The sequence below is a fragment of the Neophocaena asiaeorientalis genome, unplaced genomic scaffold, assembly GCF_003031525.2.
Source record: "Neophocaena asiaeorientalis asiaeorientalis breed wild unplaced genomic scaffold, Neophocaena_asiaeorientalis_V1.1 scaffold113, whole genome shotgun sequence".
In the NCBI taxonomy this organism is placed as follows: domain Eukaryota; kingdom Metazoa; phylum Chordata; class Mammalia; order Artiodactyla; family Phocoenidae; genus Neophocaena; species Neophocaena asiaeorientalis.
The window spans coordinates 4,311,389-4,336,892 of record NW_020172316.1 but is presented as its reverse complement, the minus strand read 5'-3'; the positions used below and the strand labels follow the sequence as shown (position 1 = coordinate 4,336,892).

Sequence of the window (25,504 nt, the reverse complement as noted above, 5' to 3'; positions counted from 1 at the left end):
CTGTTTTCTACCTGAAAAAGTGCTAGTTACATCAAAGTCTGCTCCATTCAACTTTAATAAACAGGCTTCTTTACCAAAATGCACACCAACAGCAGAAGGATGGCTCTGGAAAGCAGACAAATGCATAAACACAAAAAAAGCCAAATAATAACTAAGAAAAAAGTATAAAATCAAGATATGCTTTAAATACATTTTAAAGCTCTCAACCAAATGGAGATCCCTTCTATAATCTGAAAAATGGTACCCCAGATGAAGAAAACTCTTCATCCCATGGTATTTGCCATAGTTTGAGAATCTGTATTGAGACATTATAGGTTTCTGTTTTCCATAATCACTAAGATAATTTAAGATCCACATGAATTTTTCCCACCAGCCTACAGAGAGAAAGAGCTTTCTCAAGTCAGGCCCCTGTAACATTTGTGTGTGTCTGAGATCTTGGGGTAAAGGCCTGGTTTCGAAGGGGAAAATACCAGCTAGCCACTGCCATTCCCAGGAGGTAAAAAGCATTTAAAATTAAGAAGCTACATTTTTCTTGACTTAAGTCCAGTAACAGCCGAGAACTGTGAAAGCATGGATGTACTGTGTACAATAGCTAGCAATGCAAAGGCTAGCTAACCAGGAACTTTCCTGTGTGGTCATATGTAATCCCTTCGGTTTGTGTCACTTTGAACAGATGTATTATGCTTGGGCTGCTCAGCTGGAGAAGCTGAGTCGATGAAGCCATTATCAAGCAAGACTGTCATTAAAACAATAGTCATTGTGAGGTACCTATCTAAGCATTCATGATTTCCAGACCTCTAGTGAAACCAATGCAAAGAAATGTCCCCCTTAACCAACTGGTAAACTGGTTTTAACTGATTCATCAAACAGTAGTTTATGTTCTGACCCTTGTTACTCAGAATATGTCCCACAGCCCAGCAGCGATGGCCACACCTCCGTGTTTATTACACTGTTGATCCTCAGGCCCCACTCCAGACCTAAGGAGGCACAGTCTGCATTTTATAAGATCCTCAGGTTATGTATGTGGAGAGGCCCTCCTCCAGAACGTATGGTTCAAGGATCAGCAGCATCAACATTACTTGGGAGCTTGTTAAAAAGGGAAATTTCTGGGGCTTCCCTGGTGGCGCAGTGGTTGAGAGTCCGCCTGCCGATGCAGGGGACATGGGTTCGTTCCCCGGTCCGGGAAGATCCCACATGCCGCGGAGCGGCTGGGCCCGTGAGCCATGGCCGCTGAGCCTGCACGTCCGGAGCCTGTGCTCCGCAACGGGAGCGGCCACAACAGTGAGAGGCCCGCGTACCGCAAAAAAAAAAAAAACAAAAAAAAAAGGGAAATATCTGGGTTCCACCCCCACCCAATGGAAAGGGAGTAGCTGGGGAGTGGGGTCCCCGTGCCCATGACTTAGCAAGTTCTCCAGGTGATTTGTGTGCACCCTAAGGTCTGAGAAAAAGTGATCCAGAAACCTGTTCCTCAGTGGATCTTTACCAGGAGTCAATTACCTAGGTTTTTCCAATTATTCTTTGACCCTCTACAGCCTGCCCTTTGGCTGTCTAATACTAATTAACTTGGAATGGGTGGGGGGAAAAAGCAAAAACAAATCAATTTTGCTTCCCAATCGGATTTATGTAAAGGTTTTGGAGGAGGCCACATAATTAGAGTGAGATATTTAAGATTATCGATGGATTACAGTACTCCATGAAACACATTTCCTCCATTACCATGGTTAATTAAGAGTAGACCATAAAAGCATTCCTCTAGAAAGACTATTAAAAAACAAAATGTAATGTTGTCATGTGCAGTAGAGAATGACACATATCATGACTCAAGAAAATAAAGACCATTTATTCCCTGTGAGTTTGAAGTATGCCAAAGTACAAATCCTCTTAGAATGCTAGACATTGCTTTTTTATTTCTATGTCTTCTCAGGCTTTGCAACTTTGCCACTTTTCTTTAATTCCACTGAACTTGGCAGTGATGACAGACATGACCAGAAATCAGAAAATCATCTCAGTCATCTTCTACTCTGCTTGACCTGTACCTTAACCCTTAAGAACGTTTTTAACACTCTGAATTTAAAAGGAAAGTTCATGAAGAAAGTAGATGTAAAATTATAAAACTGTAGATTGCTCCATATTTTTGTTTGAATAATCTAAAAGAGTACAATTTCCAGAAACAAAATGGGATCCAACCAAAAAGATCTCTACATGCCAAAAGAACATGCTGCTCACATAAATAAAAACTATGTAATTTTAGCATTCTCACAAAAGCTATAAATGTTCTACCTCAAGGTAAACATTTTAATTAGCCTGAAAAGTTATTTTTCTTAACACTACCAGCAACTCTGCTCACCACCGCCGCCCCAAACCTGCTAAAATGTGCCACATCCAATGAGTAAGGACAGAAGTAGCAGCTCATGTAAAGCATGACTGATAGAAGAACCAGGCAGAAACTACAGAGGCAAAAAGAAAAAAAAATTGTCCTTGGAAGTGCAAGCACTTCTGCAGAACAATTAACTTAATTAACCAGACATCATGAATATTCATAAGGCCATTAATGTCTCCCACATCCAAACATAAATGTGATGTAATGACTTCCTAGTCAAGCATATCTAAAATTCTCGTGAAAACTGCACCTACACTTTGGTTCTTTGCCTGAAATATCATAGAAATTAACAGTCCCTTGGCAATATTTTATTCTCCTCAAATTAATTGGAAAGCATGAATTTATTTATGTGAATGCTATAGAAATATATGGTTCCCAGTCATCAGTATGTGGATTGAGCCTTGTTTTACAACAACTGGATTGCTTTTTTATTTTTATGTCCTCTCTGGCTTTTTTCCCTATCCTCCCCCTCATCCCCTTAATCGGAATCTCTCTGTATAGTTCCTTAGCACCAGTTCCCATAGCAACAAACACCGTTGCTAATGGCCAGCAGTTCAAATACAGGCTTCCCCACATCTGATCCATCTGAGTCTGACCATAATTCAGCGGCTTAGTCTGTTGGCTCAGTGGAGTAATTTACTAAACACTCTCCCTCTGGGTGTCTCTCTCCAGGAGGCAAATGGCTTCAAAGGCAGACTCTCTTCTGCGTTAGCTTAGAAACTTCCTGCCTAGCTCTTGTTCCCATTCATTATCAAAGCCCTGACCAGACATAGAGTCCTCATATTAAATACATCCTGCACATGACTTCCTCCTCCTATTAGATGGAATCCACAAGCTAGAACTCTATACAACCACTAAAGTTTTGGCAACAGGCTGTATCTTCTAAACAAAAAGTATTCCAATGGCATTTCTACATATCCACTGTATCTAAAAAATGCTTTCAAAATCAGAAATATGCTTAAAAAGTATAATGATAATAAAACTCAATGCTGTTCCTTTATAACATCTGAGTTACATATTAAAAATGTAAGCATAACCACCAGTTTTTCTAGCTAGCTATTCACTTTATGTCAAATGAAGATTCATGGGGACACCCATCTTTCCACTTTTGATGCAGAGCAGTGAATGAGTGACTTCAGGGGTGTAAGTACTAAGGAAGAGAAACAGTGACCTAAGCACATCCACTCTGTACAGAAGGAAATGTTGGGAAATTTCCACCATTACAGACGGCACTTCTAAAGTGACACAGAAAGGTCAAAGTGCAGCCCAAATGCATCGTTTTGAGTTGATGCATTTTGTTCTCTTCTACCTAAGGGGGTCTTTCTCACAGATTTTCCTTAACAGGTTTTTACAATCATCAGGATATATCCCAATATCCCTCTCCTTTTAAATTCTTATTTTTTATGAAAGACTTTTTTCTCTAGAAGGGCATTGGTGTGTCTTTTGCTCTTTGTCAATTAACAATACTAAATATACTGAAATTCATACTAAATGACTCTGGTCATCAAATGGATAGAATGTTGCCTTTTTTTCAACCATGTGTAACCATTTGTCTTCTATTTTCGTAGGAAAGAATACAGTTGACCCTTGAACACAGGTTTGAACTGAGTGGGTCCACTCAGACATGGATATTTTTCAGTTGTAATTACTATAGTACTTCATGGTCCCCTGATGGTTGAATTCGAGGATGCAGAGGAAAGGAGGGCCAGCTGTAAATTGTTCAAGGGTCAACTGTAATTGTTTCCGCTTTTCTTGTAGAGATAATAACATGTGATGTTCTAAAGTGAAAAAAAAAAGTCACTTTCCTTCACTACTGTTTGTTTCAATAATAATTTGAGAGGAGGGACTCATATAATAAACCTGCAAAAGATACTTTTGTCTTCTCTGGATCCCAGTGTTGCTCTGGCTGCTCTCCCTGGCTCTGACCTCCACTTCCTTTTCCTCCCTTCCCCTAATCAGGAATCTTCCTAGAACAGGCTCCCAGCAGGTTGCTCCCCTTGCTCTAAATCTCCCATTGTTCCCTACTGATCATCAACTGCAATTCAGACCCCTTCCTGTAGCATCCAGGAGCCACCATGACGTGGACCTGTTTTGACACCAGTACTACGAAACAAATGGCCTGTTTTCTATTCCTCAACATTCCTGGATTTTGCCTTGCCATTTATTATTTTTGTAGCCAAGAAAATAACTCATTCCCATCTTTCAGGCCAGAAAAAAAATTGTCCTACCTATTTTTAGGTGCAATTCAAGTGGTACTTGCTCTATAATGTCTTCTTTCCACTTATTCACTTAGACTTTATTGAGTGTTCATTGTATCACATTCTGTTCTAGCTGCTGGAGATACAGCAGTCAGGATGAATCCTTTTGGCACATTCAAGCTTATCTGTTTACACTTCAACTATGGGAATTGAGTTACCACATTTTACCCCCCCACCCCCAAGAAATTATAAACAGCTTGACTGGAATGGCCCTGTTTCAAAATTTCACATCTGGGACTGTGTGATCATTAGACCTTTATATGGGAAGGTAGAATAACGGTCCCATTTATTGTTTGCTTAACTATGTATTAAACCCTGCACGTATACTATCTAATTTAATACTATAATAACCTTGTAATAAAGTGAGTGTCATGTGTGTTATCTCTCTTTTACGAATTAGAAAAATAAGGCTCAAAGAAATTAAATAACTTGGCCAGAGTCTCACATGTGCTAGTGGAGATGCCAAGCGTGGGTCTTTCAAACTCAAAGTCTGTGCGTTTAACTCTGTGTGACACTGCCTAGGTTAGGAAGTAAACCAGGGGAAGATAGGCGAGGGGTTCCATTTGGCAAATCCATGGCCCCTCCCTTGCCTGCTGGTATCACACCAAGTGGAAGCTGGGCTCGGACAGGAGTCAGGATGCTGTCTGTTTCCACCCCGGCGTTCTTCTGGGCACTAAGAAGCAAAGCATGGGCTACTTCACTGGCAGATCCATCTCCACCAACACAGACCACACTAGAAAAGAAGAAATTAAGTCAAAGAATGAACAACATCAAAACAATTGGTGATAATTCGTGAAATTTTGACTTTAAAATATTGAGTTGGCCAAAAGGTTCTCGTAACATCTTATGGAAAAACCCGAACGAACTTTTTGGCCAACCCAATATTAATTTTATATATTCTGTGCGTGTGATTACTCACACCTTCAAACACTTCAACATGTGTCAGTGGATAAGAAGACATTAGCACTGCTCTGATAAAGTTTACTTCACAAATATCATCCCTAGATGATACCCCATAGGCAAAATATTTTTAAATGGGTTAAGAGGCATTAAACACTTAAACATGTTAATTCACATCTGACCTGAATTTTGCTCTGTTAATATCCCAAAGCATATTATCCTCATCTTGTTTATGTTAATAATAGTCGTTGCAATTCATTTAACTAACACAAGCCAAAGTCATATAAAATGCTGCTAATTTTCAATATAGCTCTGAAAAGACAGACAGCAATAAAAATCATGTAAAATATGAGGCTTTAATTTAAGGAACTGCTAATTATCATTAGTATGTAAATGTTAATTGCAAACCTGAACTAGTTTTCATCTCCTGGACATTACTGCGATATGGCACTTTTAAAATTAGTGTTACTACTCTTTGACCCTAGTCAGTACTACTAATATTTTTTTAAAAACCTCACCATATGTACACTACAGGAGTGATGGGGTGGGAATCCATGAAATTCATACAAGATATCAGAAGTTTTGTCATAATCATTCGTGTTTAAAAGATGCAAAATAGGAGCTTCCCTGGTGGCGCAATGGTTGAGAGTCCGCCTGCCGATGCAGGGGACACGGGTTCGTGCCCCGGTCCGGGAAGATCCCACATGCCGCGGAGTGGCTGGGCCCGTGAGCCATGGCCGCTGAGTCTGCGCGTCCAGAGCCTGTGCTCCGCAATGGGAGAGGCCACAACAGTGAGAGGCCCGCGTACCGCAAAAAAAATAAAAAATAAAAGATGCAAAATAATCTTAAGTATCAAAATCACATCAATTTACCCAAAAGGAAAAGATTTTGTGTTATTGAGAGCAGGTGTCACACCCCAAGGCCTCCAAGGCCCAGCAGGAGCAGAAGAGTCTGCTCAGTCTAAAGAACAGGCAGCTTCTCAGCACCAGCCCACTCCCATCATCCAGGAGGTAGGCTTTAGAGGACCACATCTTCTGATTTTTCTAGGGAAGCCACAGGTCCTGATTTTGGGGACAGTCTCCTAACTTACAAACACTCACAACTAGCATTCAATATATTTAAAAATTGTATGCGCCAAACAAAACAGCCTGTGGGCCATAATCAGCAGGGGGTCCTGGTTCCCTAAGTTTAGGAAGCTCCCGAAGTTGGTGAATCCAGAGGCTGAGAATACTTTTTGCATCAACTCCTTCTACCTCTCAGCCTTCCAGCCCCGGCACCTAGGTGGGGTTCAGCACTAGGGCTGCACATAGCCTGGGCGATCCAGGTCCATCCTAATTAGACGAAACTCCAGGATATGAGATACGGCCCAGGTCATTTTTGGCTGGGGCTATTATTTTGTCTGAACTGATTCCAGGGGCCATCAGTGTGGTCACTGATTCAGAGAAAAGTGATTATACCTGCCGAGGACCAACTTCACATCAGGTAATACATTGGCTCTTTTCTGTTAAATTCCCAGAATTCTGTAAAGTAAGCATTAGCCTCATCCTTATATATGGGGAAGCCAAGGTTTCATTTGAACCTTATCTGTATGATTTCAAAGACCTCTATGAGCAGATTTCCAAACGTTCTGTGAACTTAATTATAACTTTCAGTTCCATGCCTGTCTACCAACCGAGGTGTATGTGGCCTAAAAGGGACCCGTAAAGTCTTCCGACACAGCATCTAACTTAGTACAAAGAACTTGCCTCTTCCATATAGTATGTCAACACTTGAACCCTGGAATTGTGCATCCAGTTATAGCACATGTTAACTCATTGCTAGAGTTAGTAGAAATGGCCTTTCTATGAACATGCTCTGCTACAAAAACCTTTGCAATTTTGTCATAACACAGTCTGTGTTAAATACTTTGAAACTATAACAAGTGATAATTATAACAATAAAGTAACATTTAGTGAACAATTACTATGTACCAGACACTGTTGTCAGCACTCTCCATGTATTAACTTTTTAAATTTGAACAATAACTGTATGCAATAGATACTTTTACTCCCAATTTACAGATTAGGAAACTAAGACATAAAAAGATTAAGCAACTTTTCCAAGGTCATACTATAGTAAGCTATGGAATGAGATTTTGAACCAAGACAATTTGGCCTTAGAAACTACACTACTATTTGATATATTAGACTCCTTTCTTATATATAAAACCTAATGAAAATAGCCTTATGAGAGTTTTATTATTTTGGAAATCAGTTTACCAGTAGAATCACTGTGGAATTAAATAAGTGAGAAAGGAATATATTTATTTATCTTGACAACTACTAGATCACTGAGATCATCTCAAGATATAGTTACTCAACCTAGGGAATATGCTTAATACAAACATATCGCAAGAGTCTAGATATTACAAGAAAAGGCAAAAAATAAACTTTTTATAATGAGTTAATTTAACCACACTTAAGAGCTACCCTAAAACATAAACCTTTACAAGTGGTACACCTTGTGTTTTCAGAATAAGCAAACTCTTTCTTGCCATGACCCAAAGTAGAGCTTTTCTGTCTAGAAAAGTACAACTGGGGGCTAATATCTTACTTCTCTTTTTTAAAAAGTGACAGGAAAATTTTTAAATTGCTGTTTGTGTATTTGTCTATCAACCCATATCATTATTGAAATGTTTACTATTGCATTTTTGACTTAAAATTTTTTTTGAAAAGAGATACTTTTTTTTTTAACCTTATTTAGTAATACAGATATGGTGGTGATAAAATGTTAGTGCAAGCCAAATAATGTCTAGATTCTCGTGAAATTAAAAGAAGGAAAAAACTATAATTCAACAAATTAAAATTTTAAAACGCTGTGAAATAAAACAGGAAAATATTAGTATATGTATAATTGCATAAGAGCTACAGATTAGCTTAACAATTTTCACATTCATAAATCCAACTGTTACCGCTTCAAGTCTATGCACCCAATATTACACTTTTCTTTGCCTTTACAAAACTTCCTATTCATGCCCAGTGTAAAGAGGGGTCGATATGGAAACGGACGCTCCCGCAAGCTCTAGCAGTGAATCTGAGAGCATTTGCTAGAACACACTGGAGCTGCACACAGGCTGTCATGAGAACTGATACACTGTTCCTGTTGGCATTAGGAATATGTCACAATATGTCTTCATAGAAACATATGCAACTCATTAAAAAAAACTCCAAAAACTTAACAAATAATCTTCTTAAACATTATTTACTAATCACTTTGCTTTACTGAAAAATACACGTAGAATTTCTCTTGGATCTTAAAACTCTCTGTCTGGTCTGTGTCTAAAAAGCTTTAGATGATTTCCTAGTCACTCGCTAGCAACAGCTCCACTAGAGTCAGGTAGAGATGCTTCAGGCTCAAGTTGAGCTCCTCTTTCATCAAAATACCATGGAATCCTGGGGTTACCTTATCCCGACCTTGAGTCTTTTGTATCAATTTCTCAAAAAGTCCTCCTATAGCCACTCTTCGAACAGATTCAGGAACAGGGAACTCATGAATGTAGTGTCTTCCACTTTCAAACAACTCTACTTGTTAGAGAATTGTTCTTTGGAAGTGCCTACAGAAACTGTTTCCATTGTTCTCCTCATATGTATCCTTCTCCATGTAATTCTAAGTAGAGTGACTTAAAATTACTATTTTATTAAGATAGTTATCCCAACCACCACTTCGTCTCCTAACTAGAAAGACTGGGCTCAAATAAATAAATAAATAAGCTACTTAAAGGATCTTAGAAATATTAGACAACTTGCAATAGAAATTTTAAATTATTATAAGTTCTAATTAATTCAGCATGCTGTAGAGCAGCAGTCCCCAACCTTTCTGGCACCAGGGACCTGTTCTGTGGAAGACAATTTTTCCACGGACGGTGGGTGGTGGAGGTGGGATGGGTTCAGGCGGTAATGCAAACCATGGCGGGGCTGGGAAGTGGCAGAGGAAGCTGCACTCCCTTTGCCCACTGCTCACCTCTTGCCGTATGGCCCAGTTCCTAACAGGCCACAGACCGGAGCGGTCCTCAGCCCGGGGGGTGGGGACCCCTGCTATAGAGTTTAGAAACAGTGAACTCACTGGAACTCAATTGACATAATGGTTAGGCCAAACTACTTGGTTTAAAAAAATGTAGTTAATAACTAAAGGATCTATATATCTTGCACTGCCACACTGTAAAATAACAGCACCTGCCATGTGGAATAAACAAGAATTAAGTATGTTCAGGTAAAGAGAAAAACATTACTTGTTGTGCTTCAGCTACAGTCTTTCATCATTCTGCAAAGTTCTTCTTGATCCTTGCATAGTTAATTACCAATGGAACTTAGTTATAGATACCACATTTATCAGAACATTTCATAACGTGCACAGGCAAGACCAGGTCTAAATACCTGTTATGCTTATTATTTATATAATCACGTTTCGAAGCAAGGACTTATTTGCAATGCAACATCTCTTATATACTCACAAGCTGTGCTTCAGGACTATGCAGCATATTAAGGTAGGTAGCTGGTAGGCATGATTCCCCCAGTTACTTTTCCTAAATTGTCTACTTGCAAGATAATTTCCTAAATGTAGCCTGTTAATCAATCTGTCTAGCTCTAAGTATAAAGCTCTGAAGTAATCTCCTACCTCATATTCTTCATGCTCAGTATTTATACAACATTGCCATCTAGATTTGCTCCCCTCAATTAAATTCAAATGCTCGAGAGGGTGTGGAGAAAAGGGAACCCTCTTGCACTGTTGGTGGGAATATAAATTGATATAGCCACTACGGAGAACAGTACGGAGGTTCCTTAAAAAATTAAAAATAGAATTACCATATGACCCAGCAATCCCACTACTGGGCATATACCCAGAGAAAACCATAATTCAAGAAGACACATGCATCCCAATGTTCACTGCAGCACTATTTACAATAGCCAGGTCATGGCAGCAACCTAAATGCCCATGGACAGACGAATGGATAAGGAAGATGTGGTACATACACACAATGGAATATTACTCAGCCATAAAAAGGAACAAAATTGGGTCATTTGTAGATACATGGATGGATCTAAAGACTGTCATACAGAGTGAAGTAAGCCAGAAAGAGAAAAACAAATATCGTATATTAAAGCATATATGTGGAACCTAGAAAAATGGTACAGATGAACTGGTTTGCAAACAAACGTATGGACACCAAGGGGGGAAAGTGGCGGGGCGTGGTGGTGGTGGTGTGATGAATTGGGCAATTGGGATTGACATGTATACACTGATGTGTATAAAATGGATGACTAATAAGAACCTGCTGTGTAAAAAAATAAAATAAAATTCAAAAATCCCAAAAAAATAAATTCCTTTTTGAAAAATTATGTTTTACTTACCAAACTTTCTTCTTCATCCAATAATACTTTTCTCACTAACAAATATTAAGCATTTCTGAAAAACAACCCTACTAATTCTGATTGCAGCACTTTCCTCTCTAACACATTCTAATAATTCTTCGGGAAGAGCAAAACCTTTCATTTCAGTTGAAAAACCCAAATGCCCTTCCTGATATTGTGAGGGTATTGTTGCCCCCCTGCCCACTACCATGTTACACAAATAATTCACATACCTGCCACCTTTTAAAACTCTGAAATATCCATCCTTGCAAAAAAAAATCTTCCCTAAAATAATATGCTTTTAGTCTTGTACATCAATCCAGCACTTTAGCAAATTGATTCACCTAAATTTTAAAAATGTCAATTAAAGTATATGTCACTTGCTTTGTTTCTAATGTTCGCATGCCAGTGAACAATTTCTACACACACCAGCAATGTATTGCAAACAACAGTTCCTAATGCCTACTGTGAATAACATACTTATTTGGTAGCTACTAAATTATAGAAGATAAGTAAAATTAGCATATTTTTTCATCCTGAAAAATATATATTTGTTTTTACAGAATATTTACACTCAGTCAATCATATCCAAATTAACCAGTGGGTAGCTATTAATACTACCAATAAATTTGCAAAAAAGGATCATAGTATAGTTATATCACACAATCAATATAATATGTTCCATCAATGCAACAGGGTTAAAGCCAAGAATTAAGGACTACAGAGGCAAATGTATACACATTAGGTAAGAATAAGGTGATACGCTGTGATTTCTCAGTACTTATATTTATAACCCTCCTTTCGCTTTCCTATGCCCGATCCTGCAAGGTGGATGACTATGCCATAGTACATTATCAGCACTGTTATTACACAGATACAAATGAACTACAGCCTAATTACATACATCGCAAACATTTAAAAATTGTAAGTCTCAAATATGTGGCTAAAAACTAATGAAAACATTTAATAACATGAGCCATATGACATTAATAGATTAATAATACAACCTACCCATCAAATCCCTGTAGTTCACATTCTTTTAGCAGTGACACGGCATGCCCTTCATATTCTGTTACTATATGAAAAAAAAAAAAAACCACAGAAAAAGATGAAAGTTTTAAACAAATGATCTACACTTTTAAACTTGGTTTGGCAAAATAATATGCTAAACATATGGTCAGGTCGTAAAACAACATTTATTCTTGAATATTTATATTTTAATCATGGGAAAGAGGATTAAGGGTTACTTGCCTGTTATGTTTTACAGCTTTATGTAAAAGAGGGTCATATATTTGTTCCAACTACATAAGTCATTTGGGGATATCCCATTAGATAATTTATCTTGGTGCCTGTCTGTTTAGTGTTCCCTAAATAAGACACATTTCCTTTAAATCAGAAGCCTAGGAGCAGCAGTATTTTGAAAATAAGGCATATTAGCTGGCACCAAATAGTCAATGTTAAATCACTTTGGCAACCTTACATGAATAAATTAGTTGAAAGGTTAGTGTAAGATTTACATACTAGAAGAATGTGTGTCTGGAACTGCTAGACTAAAAAGAGGGGGAGTTGGATGTGAAAATGTGAAGCAAAGCCAACACCAAGGATAACAGACCCAACGCCAAGAAGGGTGGCACACAGGCCCACCAGAGCCCAGATTCTCTGAGGAAATGAATCTGTCACTCCCTATTGCTGCCTCTACAGTCATGATGCCCTATGCAGTGTTGCAAATGCCAGAGAAGACAGGATAAACTGGCACACTGCAGATGGCACCAAGCATCCCAACCACATTTAGCATTTTCTAGGGCAGCTTTGCCAGAAGAGACAGCCCAGCTGTACCCACCCATCAAAGGTTTCTGCTGACTGACGTGACACTGCAGATGGATGTTTTTGTGTAAGAATGTACATCATTATATGCAAGATTACATTAATCTTTCATGCCTGTCTGTCCCTGGTGCCAGCATGGTTCAAGCTTTTCCTACGATGCTTTTAGATACTGTTAAAAATTATCAGTCTTGGTGTCTAAAAGAATCATTCTGTATCCAGCAGCATTACGTTGTAATTCTCCCACAGCTTATTCAAATGCCGTTAACATTCACATGAATAAAACCTCTCTCTATTAAATTCTATTCAGAAGAAAGCTACAAGAAAATGAAATATTTAATATTAATAAATTTAGGTTATCGTAAATGATTGTGTGATCATTCATCTATAACTTCAGCAAGTAGTCGCAACCTTAAAAAGCAAAATAATAAAATGTCTTACAAACACGCATTAAAAATAATTAAGGATATTAGGAAGAAATATTTATGCTGAGAATCAGTTTATCAAGTCTCGCTTTTATTCCAAAGCTTACTTTGGTAAAGCTTTTCGAATCCAAAACAAAATTAGCCTTAAAATTATCTTGTAGCTGAATGCCATTTTTACTTAGGAGGAATTTTGAAATAATAGTCTATTTCTTCCTTTCATCTTGCAGGTGAAATGTGACTATACACTGATGCAAATTATCCAAGAACAGTAATTTTTAAAGTGATATTGTAAAAGTTAAATAAGATGACTGATCCGGAACAACAGACGGACAAGATGACTGAAACCTGACCACAATATACTAGGACAATGAACAAAGTTTATCAAGTCCTTGGCCTCAGGGAGGTTACATTCTGGAGACAGAGGATACGCACTAATTTGTTTCAATGAATGTACAATATAAAGTAGTATTAAGTGATTATGAAGAAAAATAATATAGGGGAAAAGGATAGAGAGTAATCTGAACTACTATTTGGAAGGAGTAGAAGAAATCAAAACATGTGTTTAGACAGTGTATTATGGGCTCTGGAAGCAGAAAGAACCAGATTCAGATCACTCCACAAAGACATCAACAGTGGGCTGCTGGGCAGCTGCACTTTCAGAAGAAAGTTACTGGCCTCTTCTTTCAACTACTTTGCTTTGCCAATGAGACTGACACGCCTCTTACATAGGAAATTTGGAGTTTTCATCGTTTACAACTCTTTGAACACACAGTTCTCACTGCTGGGATCCCCCATGCACCCCAACCTTCAGTTTAAATATTACTACCTTCCTCCAATATTGTCTTTCTGAGGAAATGTCTTGAGGTTGATACTGAATGTTGAGGAAACAGGCTGAAGTCAAATCAGATGAGTTCTGATTTGAACGTAAGGAAACATTTCTTGGTCTGGTGATAAAATTCTATGATGGGATAAGGTACTGAGATGTCATTTTCTTTCCTGTCCCTTAGGTACTTCAAACTTCGTAAGTTCAAAATAGAATCCAACATTTCCACCTTCAAATATACCGCCTTTCAGTTACACTATTCTTTTGTGTGTTCCATCATCCACTCCCCACTACCCGAGATAAGAAAATGTCTTCTTTCTAGAGTATCCCTTTCTTTTACTCTCCAAAACCCCTCCATGCCCAAAGCCAGTGGTTTCTGTCTTTTAGTTTATGCGGCTGCATCCAACATTCCTCAGGCCAATGCCCTAAACCTAGTCACCACCATCTTTAATATGCAAACTACATCAGCCTCTCCTCCTCTCTAACATTTATCCCACTCTAGCCAGAATGACCTTTCTCAAGCACATGTTTAACCACATCTCTTCCCTACATAAACACCACTGATGACTATTCATTGTCCCCAGGGATAAAGTTCCAACTCCCTAACTGAGATCCTATTATTAGAAATGGGATTGGTCATATATATACATAATTATCCTAGGGATAATAAAAAGAACTTTTCACCCATAATTCTCTCCCTCTCTAGCTGGATCTGATTCATGGAACATTTACGATCCAGATTTTTATTAAAATGTAGGTAAAACTGGAAGTGAGTAATACCTCAGCGTACTAGCATCTTTTGTAAGTTTTATCAGATTACCTAGCCTTCTGCTCCGTGAGATCAGGAACAATTAGAGGCATCACCAGGGAATGGAGGGCTTCAAGTAGAGACATAAAGAGCCAAAGAGAAAGAATTCAAAGAGAAGATTTGGTAAAAGTGTCAAAAGTTAAACACATGGTTCTAGAAGGAGGAAAAAAAAGTGAAAATAAACCCCACTCTTTTGACAACTCTGCCCAGGGTCAGAAAGGAGGTAAAATTATCTGGTGACTAGGCGCTCCCATGGGCCCTGAGCTGGCAGAGATCAAGGCTACATTCAGAGAAGTGTCTTTGACCACGATAATGATAATCAGCATGATAAGGTCTAGCAACTTTGTTACTACCAAGATTGACTGAAGGAGGTGGAATTGCCTGTCTTGAACAAGAGAGATCACGGGCAGACATGAAATCTGTTTTCAAATACCTCAAGGCTCGTGGAAAACACGTATTTCATTTATTTTGTATCACTACTAAAGATAACGTCAACACTGAAAGTCACAAGGTGGCAAACGTCAGCTCACAAGTTCTTGCAGTTTATATCTTGCACAAAGGCATTTGGCAAAGGGTCAGGTAGGTTTGCAATCCAGCCAGTACTCCTATTCAGCATGCGAGGTGACCTTGGGCTACATCAGCCCAGAAGAAAGAGCACCTTTTTGTAAGTTAGCACAAAGGAGGTGCTCTTTTCTAATATGACCCTGAACTCCAGTTGAGAATATCCATCAGTATTGTCCAGTAACGGCACACACTGACTCCATCACAGGGTGCCCAGGCCGAGGCTGGGTGTTCTTCCACCAAGAGTGTCACGTGACTGCAGTCCACCGCATGAGGGAAAATGAACTAGATGGCCTCCAAAGTTGTTTCCAGTTTAATTTCTCTGCTGCCTTGACTCTTTCACTTTATTGTTCTATGAATTATCGTATGAATCTATGATGTCCAAAATTCCTCTCACACCTTTAATAGTGTAATTCCGAAAGTCTGCTCTGAGAGGAAGAGAAAGAAATGGTATCATATGCCATTTGATTCACATATCAAGTTACTAGGAATAAATAACTCTTTTTTTTAGGTTCTTCCAGTTCTTCTGACACCCTGTCCCCCAACCTCTGGAAATCTGTTCTCTGTATCTACATGTTCTGGTTTCTTTGGGGGAATTTTAAAAAAATATTCCACATATAAGTGAGATCATATGACATTTGTCTTTCTCTGACTCATTTCACATAGCATAATGTCCTCAAGGTCCATTTATGCTGTCCCAAATGGCAGGATTTCCTTCCTTTTCATAGCTGAAGAGTATTCTGTGGTATGGCATGCAAATATATATATATACATATGTATACACACACACACACACACACACACCACATCTTCTGTATCCCTTCATCAACTGACAGACACTTAGGTTGATTCCATGTCTTGGCTGTTGTAAATAATGCTGCAATCAATATGGGGCACAGATATCTGTTTTGAGTTAGTGTTTTTGTTTCCTTTGGATAAATACCCAGAAGTGTGGAATTGCTGGATCATATGGTAGTTCTATTTTTAATTTTTTGAGGGGCCTCCATAGTGGCTGCACCAATTTATATTCCCACCAACAATGCATGAGGGTTCCCTTTTCTCCACATCCTCACCGACACTTGTTATTTCTGGCCTTTTTGAAAATACCCATTCGTTTTTTTTTTTTTTTGGCTGTACGCGGGCCTATCACTGTTGTGGCCTCTCCCGTTGCGGAGCACAGGCTCCGGATGCACAGGCTCAGCGGCCATGACTCATGGGCCCAGCCGCTCCGCGGCATGTGGGATCTTCCCGGACCGGGGCACGAACCCGTGTCCCCTGCATTGGCAGGCGGACTCTCAACCACCGTGCCACCAGGGAAGCCCTTAAAATACCCATTCTGACAGGTGTGAGGTGATACCTCATTGTGATTTGATTTGCATTTCCCTGATGATTAGTGATGCTGAGTGCCTTTTTATGTACCAGTTGGCTATAGGCATATCTTATTTGGAAAAATGTCTACTCAGGTTATCTGTGCACTTTTTAACCAGATTCTTTCGTGGGGGGTTCTGCTATTCATTTTTTTTTAATGTATAGAAAAATGATAATGTATTCATCTAGCTATAATTTTTACATCATGTCTCATTTATACAGCACTATCTCTTAATGAATTCATCATACAGAATTTGTTACATAATTCATATTCCATTTGGACTTGGCAGTGCACAGAAGATATGTTAAAACAATGGTCACACTGGACATGCAGAAAATATGTACTCTTTCTGCTTTACTCTTTCATAGAAAATACTTTTTCAAAGTTTGAGTTGAATCTTACTGTTAGATAATTTATGAAACTGAAATCAACTGCATTATGACAATGTTTTTATAGTACTTTATAGCACACAAGGTAGTTTTAAATATACTACCTTATTCAAACTATAAAACTATACTGTGAGATAAGCAGGAAGATTCTAAAACTTTTCAGATACCCAAATGTTTATTCAGTCCCTCACATGACACGGGAGACATTTTTAATATAAATATTTAGCCAATATACGTATCAAAATGGTTTTATAAGCAAAAGGTGCAATTTTATAATTCTGCCTGTAGGAGGAGTGTTAGGCGGCTAATAATTAGCCATGCTGCCCAAATATGTAAATAAATTCTATATTTACATTTATGTAATATTCTAATTTTATCTTAAACATAATAAGCAAAAACATCTAAAATTCAGGGGGGAGAAGTCCTAGAACATAACATTTTTCTCTCCAATACACTTGTTTTAAGAAGGAAAGCACATTCCTATCATCTCCTCTACCTTAGTTCAGGCCTCATAGGCTGGTTTCCCTTCCTCCAATCTCCCCCGCTTCTCTTCCAATATTTATTCTGATGACATAATCATCTTTGCCAAACTAGATGACAACGCTATGATAAAAAATGTACCCCACCTCCGAATCGGTGCGTGATGAAAAAACTCCTGAGTGTAGCATAAAGATTCATCCTTAATCTGGACTCAGACTTCCTCCTGTGCACTTTGTTGGGAGCCTTCCCAACTTCAGTTCAGGTGGCCTCAGCCTTTAGGAGAAGGGGGTCCCACCCTCATCCCGTGGGAAGGGTCTTGATGCTTAAGACAGTAAGTGCTCCAGGTGGGGTATATGTACTACATTAGGACAGTCAAACTGATAGGAAAAAATTTTTAATCCTTGTTCAGGATTAAAACATGTTGAATCTCTCCCCATCTCACTAGATTTGAATAAAGAAGAACTGAACTCATTGGCACCATTTTACGATGATAGAAAGGACCATATTTAAGATAAAGCCAACGTTATGAAAGAACTACCAAAACACTATGGGTACAGCACACACAGCCACACCCACTTGTACGTGCTGCTAGAGTGCCTGCCTTCTCTCACTTTTCTTTTCTGCCATATATATATATATATATATATATATAGTAAATATGTATATTTACTATAACAGTAAACCATTATTTGCCTTCTCTGACTTTCTAAAACTGTCCATTTCAAATTCTTTTCTTGGGTCTTCTGATCAAAATAAATAAGACCCCTGAGACACCATAATTCCTTTATGTATATCCCAATTATATCTACTTTAAATATCTATTTTAATTCCTAATAAATTAACGGTCACTCAAGAGCAGGTAGTAGAACTTATCCATCTTGCATGGTGCATAGTGTTTAACACAAAGCATTCAACAAGAGTTTCTTGAACTGAATGATATGTAGTAATATCCATGTAAAACTGTTTTGGATACTAAATCAATGAAAAAACAATTAAATATTATTGCGTTCACCAATAAGTTTATTCAACTTTTAATTGGCTCATCCTAATATGAACTTCAAACTTTTCCTTCTTCCAATCCTTGAAAATCTTCAGGGAAAGCAACAACAGATCTGAATCGTTTCTTTTTCTTATAAATCACCTCCAAGTAAGACAAAAGGCACAAAGATGAAAGATTAACTCCTTCACTACAATTTTATTTTAATTCAGAAACTCCTCTTGAGTTTTTCATGGTAGTTTCTCTCCAACCTTCATTGTAGTAGATGCCTTTTGGGGTGGATGACCTTCTCCAAAAGATTATTGTTGCTGCTTTTTTTGTTTAAAGGAATTTCCTTCTACCCCATCCATCAAGTCATGAGATGTAGATTTATAAACCTTATTTACGTTGTGAGACCCATCTCCCCTGGTGACAGCAGAGCAAAGCCAGGTCACTCTGAATCCCTTCCCTAGGAACTTATGACTGGGATTGGGAGATTCCAAGTACATTCTGGCCTTGTATCCTGAGTAGGCTTATTATGCAATATTCTTCATCAATTAAAATTTACTACAAATTTACACTGTGTGTTAGTGAAGCTACACAGAAATAAAACCAGAAGAACTGAGGGTGTGATTCACGATAACGTCAACCCTCCTCACCCCACCCCCGTGGGAAACATAAGAGTCTCAAGGAAACAAAGGAATCTGGTCACCAAATTTTAAAAGCTGAAAAGAATTTTACTAATCTTCTTTATATGAACTTTAGCATTAGCAAATTTCTGTCTTCCTGGGCACAAACCTAAGCACCCTTCTTATTTTAGACAATGAATTTAAGCTTCTGGCTTCTCTAAATTCATCTAAAATCAGCAGTTAAGTGCTTAGTTTTGACCTAACCAGCAGGGGTCAGAGTCAGAACAAAAACCACCTAATGAAGGATTCCATGGAAAGACATCAAACATTTAAGTGAACAAAAATCAATCGCTGCTGAACTACAGAGATAATGTTTAAATAGCCAACATCTCAATGAAGGTATCAAAACGTGTGCAGCCCCCTTAAAAATGACACCTAATAATTTTTAAAGTCTGAAAAAAGATTTAAAGAGAAAATACTGATATTCTAATAAAAATAACACAATTAAAAGAAAACAAAATAATTGAATTATAATCCTGGAGCTGGCTGCAGTAAGTTATCGAAGCACAAAAACAAGCTTTAGATATTACAAGTAGCTTCCTAAATTGGACTCAAGAGCAAACTCAAGGTTATTTTGCTTCCTCAAGTATGATTTTTTTTAGAGGTGAAATTATATTCTGAAAATACTTACCTGTTACATCCGTCTTTATTCCCGCAATCTTCAACAGTGGTTCAACCTTCTCATAATAGATCTGAGTAGCTTCTTTTTTGTGGCTTTGAGGGTTAAGGACTATTTTTAATGACTTCGGTCTGTCTGAAAAACCTAAGAGGAAAATATAAAGACAAAAATTATAGTCTCAGTCGGCATTGTTTTTTCTTTCCCTTTAAAACCATACACTAAGGCCAGTGAGAATGCTATACACCTATTTAATTACTGTTTGCTATTTTTATTTGAAATTCTTCCAAGAGTTTTCCTGAATATGGCATTATTTTAAAACATTTCACAGTTCCTAGCAGTGAAATAAGAATATCCCTCTTAAAGTAAGTCATGAGTTATAACAAAGCATTTAATTTATGAAAGAAGGTGTGAATGAAAGCGACTTCATGAATATTAGGCAATGATTAAGTATATTTACCAAATCACCGATAATATATCCGATGTTCCTTTAGCATTTGTTTCTGGGGAAAAAAGCAATGGACTATAACAGATTAGAAAGTCCATTTCCTCTCCTTGGATAAATATGCTCATTATTGGAACTGGGCATTCCGGTAACCCCAGGGCTACCCAGGGCTGACCTGCTGATGAGCCCAGAGTGGAGTGGAGGATGCAAGGCCAGGTCAGGGCCAGCACCCAGAGCAATGCACGCTGGAAGCTAAAAAGAGGGTTTAGGTCGGAGTTCAAGCCTGAAAAGGGGCCAAGGGAGAAAGAACTCTTCCCTGGGGAATTGGGAAAGCAACGCCTCTCAGTGGGGGTTCGGGGCTGAGATTTGATACTACAATTTTCTGGGCTTGCAAGATGCTTAGCACTTAGAGCCCAGTTGGAGCAGGTGCAAAGCAAATTTTCCGTTGTTAGGAAGGGGCAGGAGAGGACAGAGGAGCCAGAAGAAAGCTGACGACTATTTCTTTCACGGTAAGCTCTTCTCACAGGGCCATGCTTCAAAGTTAGAAAAGCAGTTACTAGCATCCATTTTTAATGAAACCGTTACTAAAGCCAAAAGAAAAATGTCCATTACACCCACGTCAGTTTTTGTGCCTCAAGTAGAGACAATATTTTATTTCTTACCATATTTGAAGTAATAAAAATTTTTCAACAACACATATTGTTTGAATTCAGGGAGTGTCTTGGCTGAGGACCAGAAGGGACGGTGCTGAACTCCTTACCTCTTCTGTACTTGGCCCTGGGATCCCATTTTGGTGAGAGACTTCTGCCAGTCTCCTAATCACCCAGTCTTGTAACCTCAATTCCTTGTTTTTCTTTCAATTCCTACATTCAAATGAGTGCCCAGGTTCGTGAGGTGATAACTATTTGCTTCCATGCCTCTGCCCTTCCTGGCTGTCTCACTCTGGCTCGGCATTCTCCAGGACCACTCATGGGTACCTTGCAGCCCCCTCTTCCACCATATCCTCAGACATCACAGCTCCCAGCAGCCCTGCACTGGTCCAAAGCACCAAGGCTCATCACTGCCTGTGGGGCAAGCCCGACCCCTGAAAATGACATCCAGAGCCTCCCCCAACCAACTCCAACCTATCCTCTCTCCTCTCTCTCACACATATTCAAGAAATACTTGTCGAGCATTTGCACTGAGTACTGGCAAGAGGTGGAAAGTGATTAACATGTGTTCATGCTTTACAGGGGGAAGACGTATCCACAAATAGAACCAGTACAAGACAGAACAGATTTGTTAACACGAAGGCACAAAGTGCCCTGGGAGTGGATGAGAGGAGGGTGGTTAATTCTTATTAGGGATCCGGAAAAGGCTTCCCAGAGAAGGGAGCATTTGAGCGGGGCTTTGGGCTCATGCTGTTTTCACTACTTGTAATTCCCTCCTGCCTCACACTTCATCCTCCCCTTAACGAAACAGCAGGGGTAGAGTCAGGGAGGAAATACCAAGCAGTGAGACCAGCACAGAAGGTGCTCGAAGCAAACTAAGTGCAGAGGGTTTTCTGTTCCATTTCCACTTCCCCTTCGCGATCCAGACCCACCGTATTACTTGCTGAATACCAGCTGTTAGGCCTTCCTCTGTTCAGACAGTTCACCGTTTCTCTGCCTCATCTCCAATCCTGTAAAAATCTGACCACTTTTTCAAAGCTCACCTCAAGTACCACTTCCTCACTGAAGCCCTTCCTGACCAACAGAATTCACCTCTCTGGCTTCTTGCTCCCGTGTTACTCTCTGTACCTCTATTATCGACTTTTTCTATCATGTATACAGAAAACTCTGATAAAGGACTCAATGTCTCAGGACTCCCACTGGCCAAACCTGGGACAACACAGAATGGAATAAAGACAGTAACACATCATACATACTACAGTGACTTTTTAAAAAACCCAATTCCGGGAGTCAAACTGACACTAAATACACATAAAAATAAAGGAGGAAAAGGAAAAACTTCATCTTAGAGTAACAATTAATAAATACGGGAAAATTACAGTTAGAAAATCACTATTTTCAACCATCCTAATAATGATGGATTTAGGCAAGAATCAGCAATGGATGCTAAAACCATCGGTGACAGTCAGTTGGGGAACAAAATACTTACTTATTCTTAAACTCTGTCCTTCCCTATTACTTTATTTACAGAAAGTAAAAAGGAATATTTACAGTAGGGAAGTAGGGCAGACACATCCTCAGTCAAGTGATCAAAGTTAACAACACTCTGAGTGTTGTTAACTCAAACTGACACAAACTGAGTGATACCAACCGACACACGTGCCTCATGTACAAGACACACAGCACTAAGGACACACAACTTCTGTGGGAGTCCTGCCCCAAGTGCATACATAATGTGGACCTAACAAGATGAAACACTCAGACAAACCCAAGTTGAGGGGCATTCTCAAATTACCTGCCTTAAACTTTTCAAAAATGTCAAGGCCATGAAAGACAAAAATTGAGGAAGTGCTCCAGATGAAAGGAGACTAAAGAGTGACAACTAAATGCAGTATGTGACTCTGGATCAGGTCAAAACAAAACTGCCATGAAGGGGGCTTCCCTGGTGGCGCAGTGGTTGAGAGTCCGCCTGCCGATGCAGGGGAAACGGGTTCGTGCCCCGGTCCGCGAAGGTCCGCGAAGATCCCACGTGCCGCGGAGCGGCTGGGCCCGGGAGCCATGGCCGCTGAGCCTGCGCGTCCGGAGCCTGTGCTCCTCAACGGGAGAGGCCACAACAGTGAGAGGCCCGCGTACCACAAAAAAAAAAAAAAAAAAAAAACTGCCACGAAGGACAGTATTTGTGTCCTTTAACCAGAAAGGACGAAGCAGATTAATTTAGGGCTCACTTTTATTAAAACACGAAAAGGACCAGAAATTTGTTCTAAACCCCAGAGTCCAGACAAAAGATCTGTTTAGGTTTCCCTTAGCGGGTAAATTTGTTGGAATACCCTCATTTCTCCAGCAGGGACAGACCCAGTAAGGAAGGTGTCTAGCCACCAAATTGCAGTCCCCAAATGCTGTCATACAAACCAACTTTTATTTCCCCCTTTTCTTATAGCATGACTGTGGAGGAACAGACGTTTGTGGAGATGAGAAACAGTCATTTGGGGTTAGTGAGGATAAGCACATTGCAGTCAAAGGCTTGTAGACCTTAAACATATGTATAAAAGTGCACGCTATACGTCCCACCCAATCTTTGTGACACAATCTTCTTAAAATGGCAGGAAAGGGGCTAAAATTATTTTTAAAGACTTTCTAAAAGGATTTAAGCAAAATAATTTTATTTTTAAGCCTCAGTTAACAACAACAGCAATGAAAACTAAATTAATCAGAAAGTCCTATTCCTTAGACATTCTGGTCAATCAAGGGGTTTTTAAATACAAGTCAACAAAGCCAATATTTTTTTCTTTACCAGAGCACGTATTCATTTCCTCATTTCTCTTTTTCTTTTAGATGCATCTAATATGATGACTATGAAGATAGAGTCTAAGTATATATGAATTAGGTAGCAATTTGAAATCAATTTAGAGATCAGGATGGAGATCTCTACCGAATAAAGTCGGATTTTTTAAATGTTCTTAATTAAGTGGAATAAAGAGACATAATTAACAAATCTCCATCCTTCTCTCCTTCCACGCTCCCTCCTCAAGCCTCCTCCTATTCCATTCAGTTTCTTGAACTCCTTTGTTCCCTCTACCACAGGGTCCTTGCACCTGCTCTCCCCACTAGCTGCCCACCTACACCAGCTGCCACCATAGCCACTTTGCCCAATTAACCCCCTCTTCTCTTTGCCTTGATCTCACATCAGTCATTGTTTCTAGGGAAAGCCTACCATGACTTCCTTGGCTTTGTGACTTCAGCTAGGTCATTTCCCCCTTATCATTTGTTCTCACAAGTCCATATACTTCCCAATCTTGATTCTTACACTGCTGTTATTTTATATCTATTTATTAATTATTCTTCCATATTAGACTGGAAACTCTCTGGGTTTTTCTCCACATTCTATTTCCTTAGTGCAGGGCACATAATAGATGATCAAATATTTGATGAGTGAATAAAAGGGCAGTGTTAGCTTTAGGTCATCTAGATAACAATAACAGCCATTCATTTATTCACAAATAACTACATGCCTGTTATTTGCCAGGCAGGGCTCTAGAAGCTGAGGTTCTATCAGTGAACAAGAAAAGCCTCTGTCCTCATGAAGCTTCCATTCCAATGGTAGGAGACAGAAATAAACAAGAGAATTCAGAGCATGCTAAGTGGTAAAAAGTTCTAAGGATAAAAGTGAAGCTCAGGACCTAATGAAACTTAAAAGTTTTTGCACAGCAAAGGAAACCATAAACAAGATGAAAAGACAACCCTCAGAATGGGAGAAAATATTTGCAAATGAAGCAACTGACAAAGGATTAATCTCCAAAATTTACAAGCAGCTCATGCAGCTCAATATCAAAAAAAAACAAACAACCCAATCCAAAAATGGGCAGAAGACCTAAACAGACATTTCTCCAAAGAAGATATACAGATGGCCAACAAACACATGAAAGAATGCTTAACATCATTAAACATTAGAGAAATGCAAATCAAAACTACAATGAGATATCATCTCACACCAGTCAGAATAGCCATCATCAAAAAATCTAGAAACAATAAATGCTGGAGAGGGTGTGGAGAAAAGGGAACCCTCTTGCACTGTTGGTGGGAATGTAAATTGATACAGCCACTATGGAGAACAGTATGGAGATTCCTTAAAAAACTAAAAATAGAACTACCATATGACCCAGCAATCCCACTACTGGGTATATACCCTGAGAAAACCATAATTCAAAGGGAGTCATGTACCACAGTGTTAATTGCAGCACTATGTACACTAGCCAGGACTTGGAAACAACCTAAGTGTCCATCGACAGACGAATGGATAAAGAAGATGTGGTACATATATACATTGGAATATTAGCCATTAAAAGAAGTGAAAGTGAACTATTTTGTAGTAAGGTGGATTGACCTAGAGTCTGTCATACAGAGTGAAGTGAGTCAGAAAGAGAAAAACAAATACCGTATGCTAATACATATATATGGAATCTAAAAAAAAAAAAGTCATGAAGAACCTAGGGGCAGGACAGGAATAAAGACGCAGACCTACTAGAGAAT

At 39.0% G+C, this 25,504-nt stretch overlaps 1 protein-coding gene across 3 annotated transcripts in view; it reads right to left on the bottom strand.

The window, feature by feature from the left end:
- CERKL (CERK like autophagy regulator) overlaps window positions 1–25,504 on the bottom strand; it is a 142,538-nt gene that overhangs the window by 16,510 nt on the left and 100,524 nt on the right. Inside the window, exons 3-5 of one of the 3 annotated variants that reach the window (XM_024766478.1) lie at window positions 19,898–20,029; window positions 11,937–12,000; window positions 5,229–5,371 (exon numbers count right to left, since the gene is read on the bottom strand). The exons of 1 other annotated variant lie outside the window; for it this stretch is intronic. In XM_024766478.1, the coding sequence (XP_024622246.1) occupies window positions 5,229–5,371; window positions 11,937–12,000; window positions 19,898–20,029 (339 nt within the window). The remainder of the gene's footprint in view (window positions 1–5,228; window positions 5,372–11,936; window positions 12,001–19,897; window positions 20,030–25,504) is intronic. One more of the 3 variants, XM_024766483.1, reaches the window with a different exon arrangement.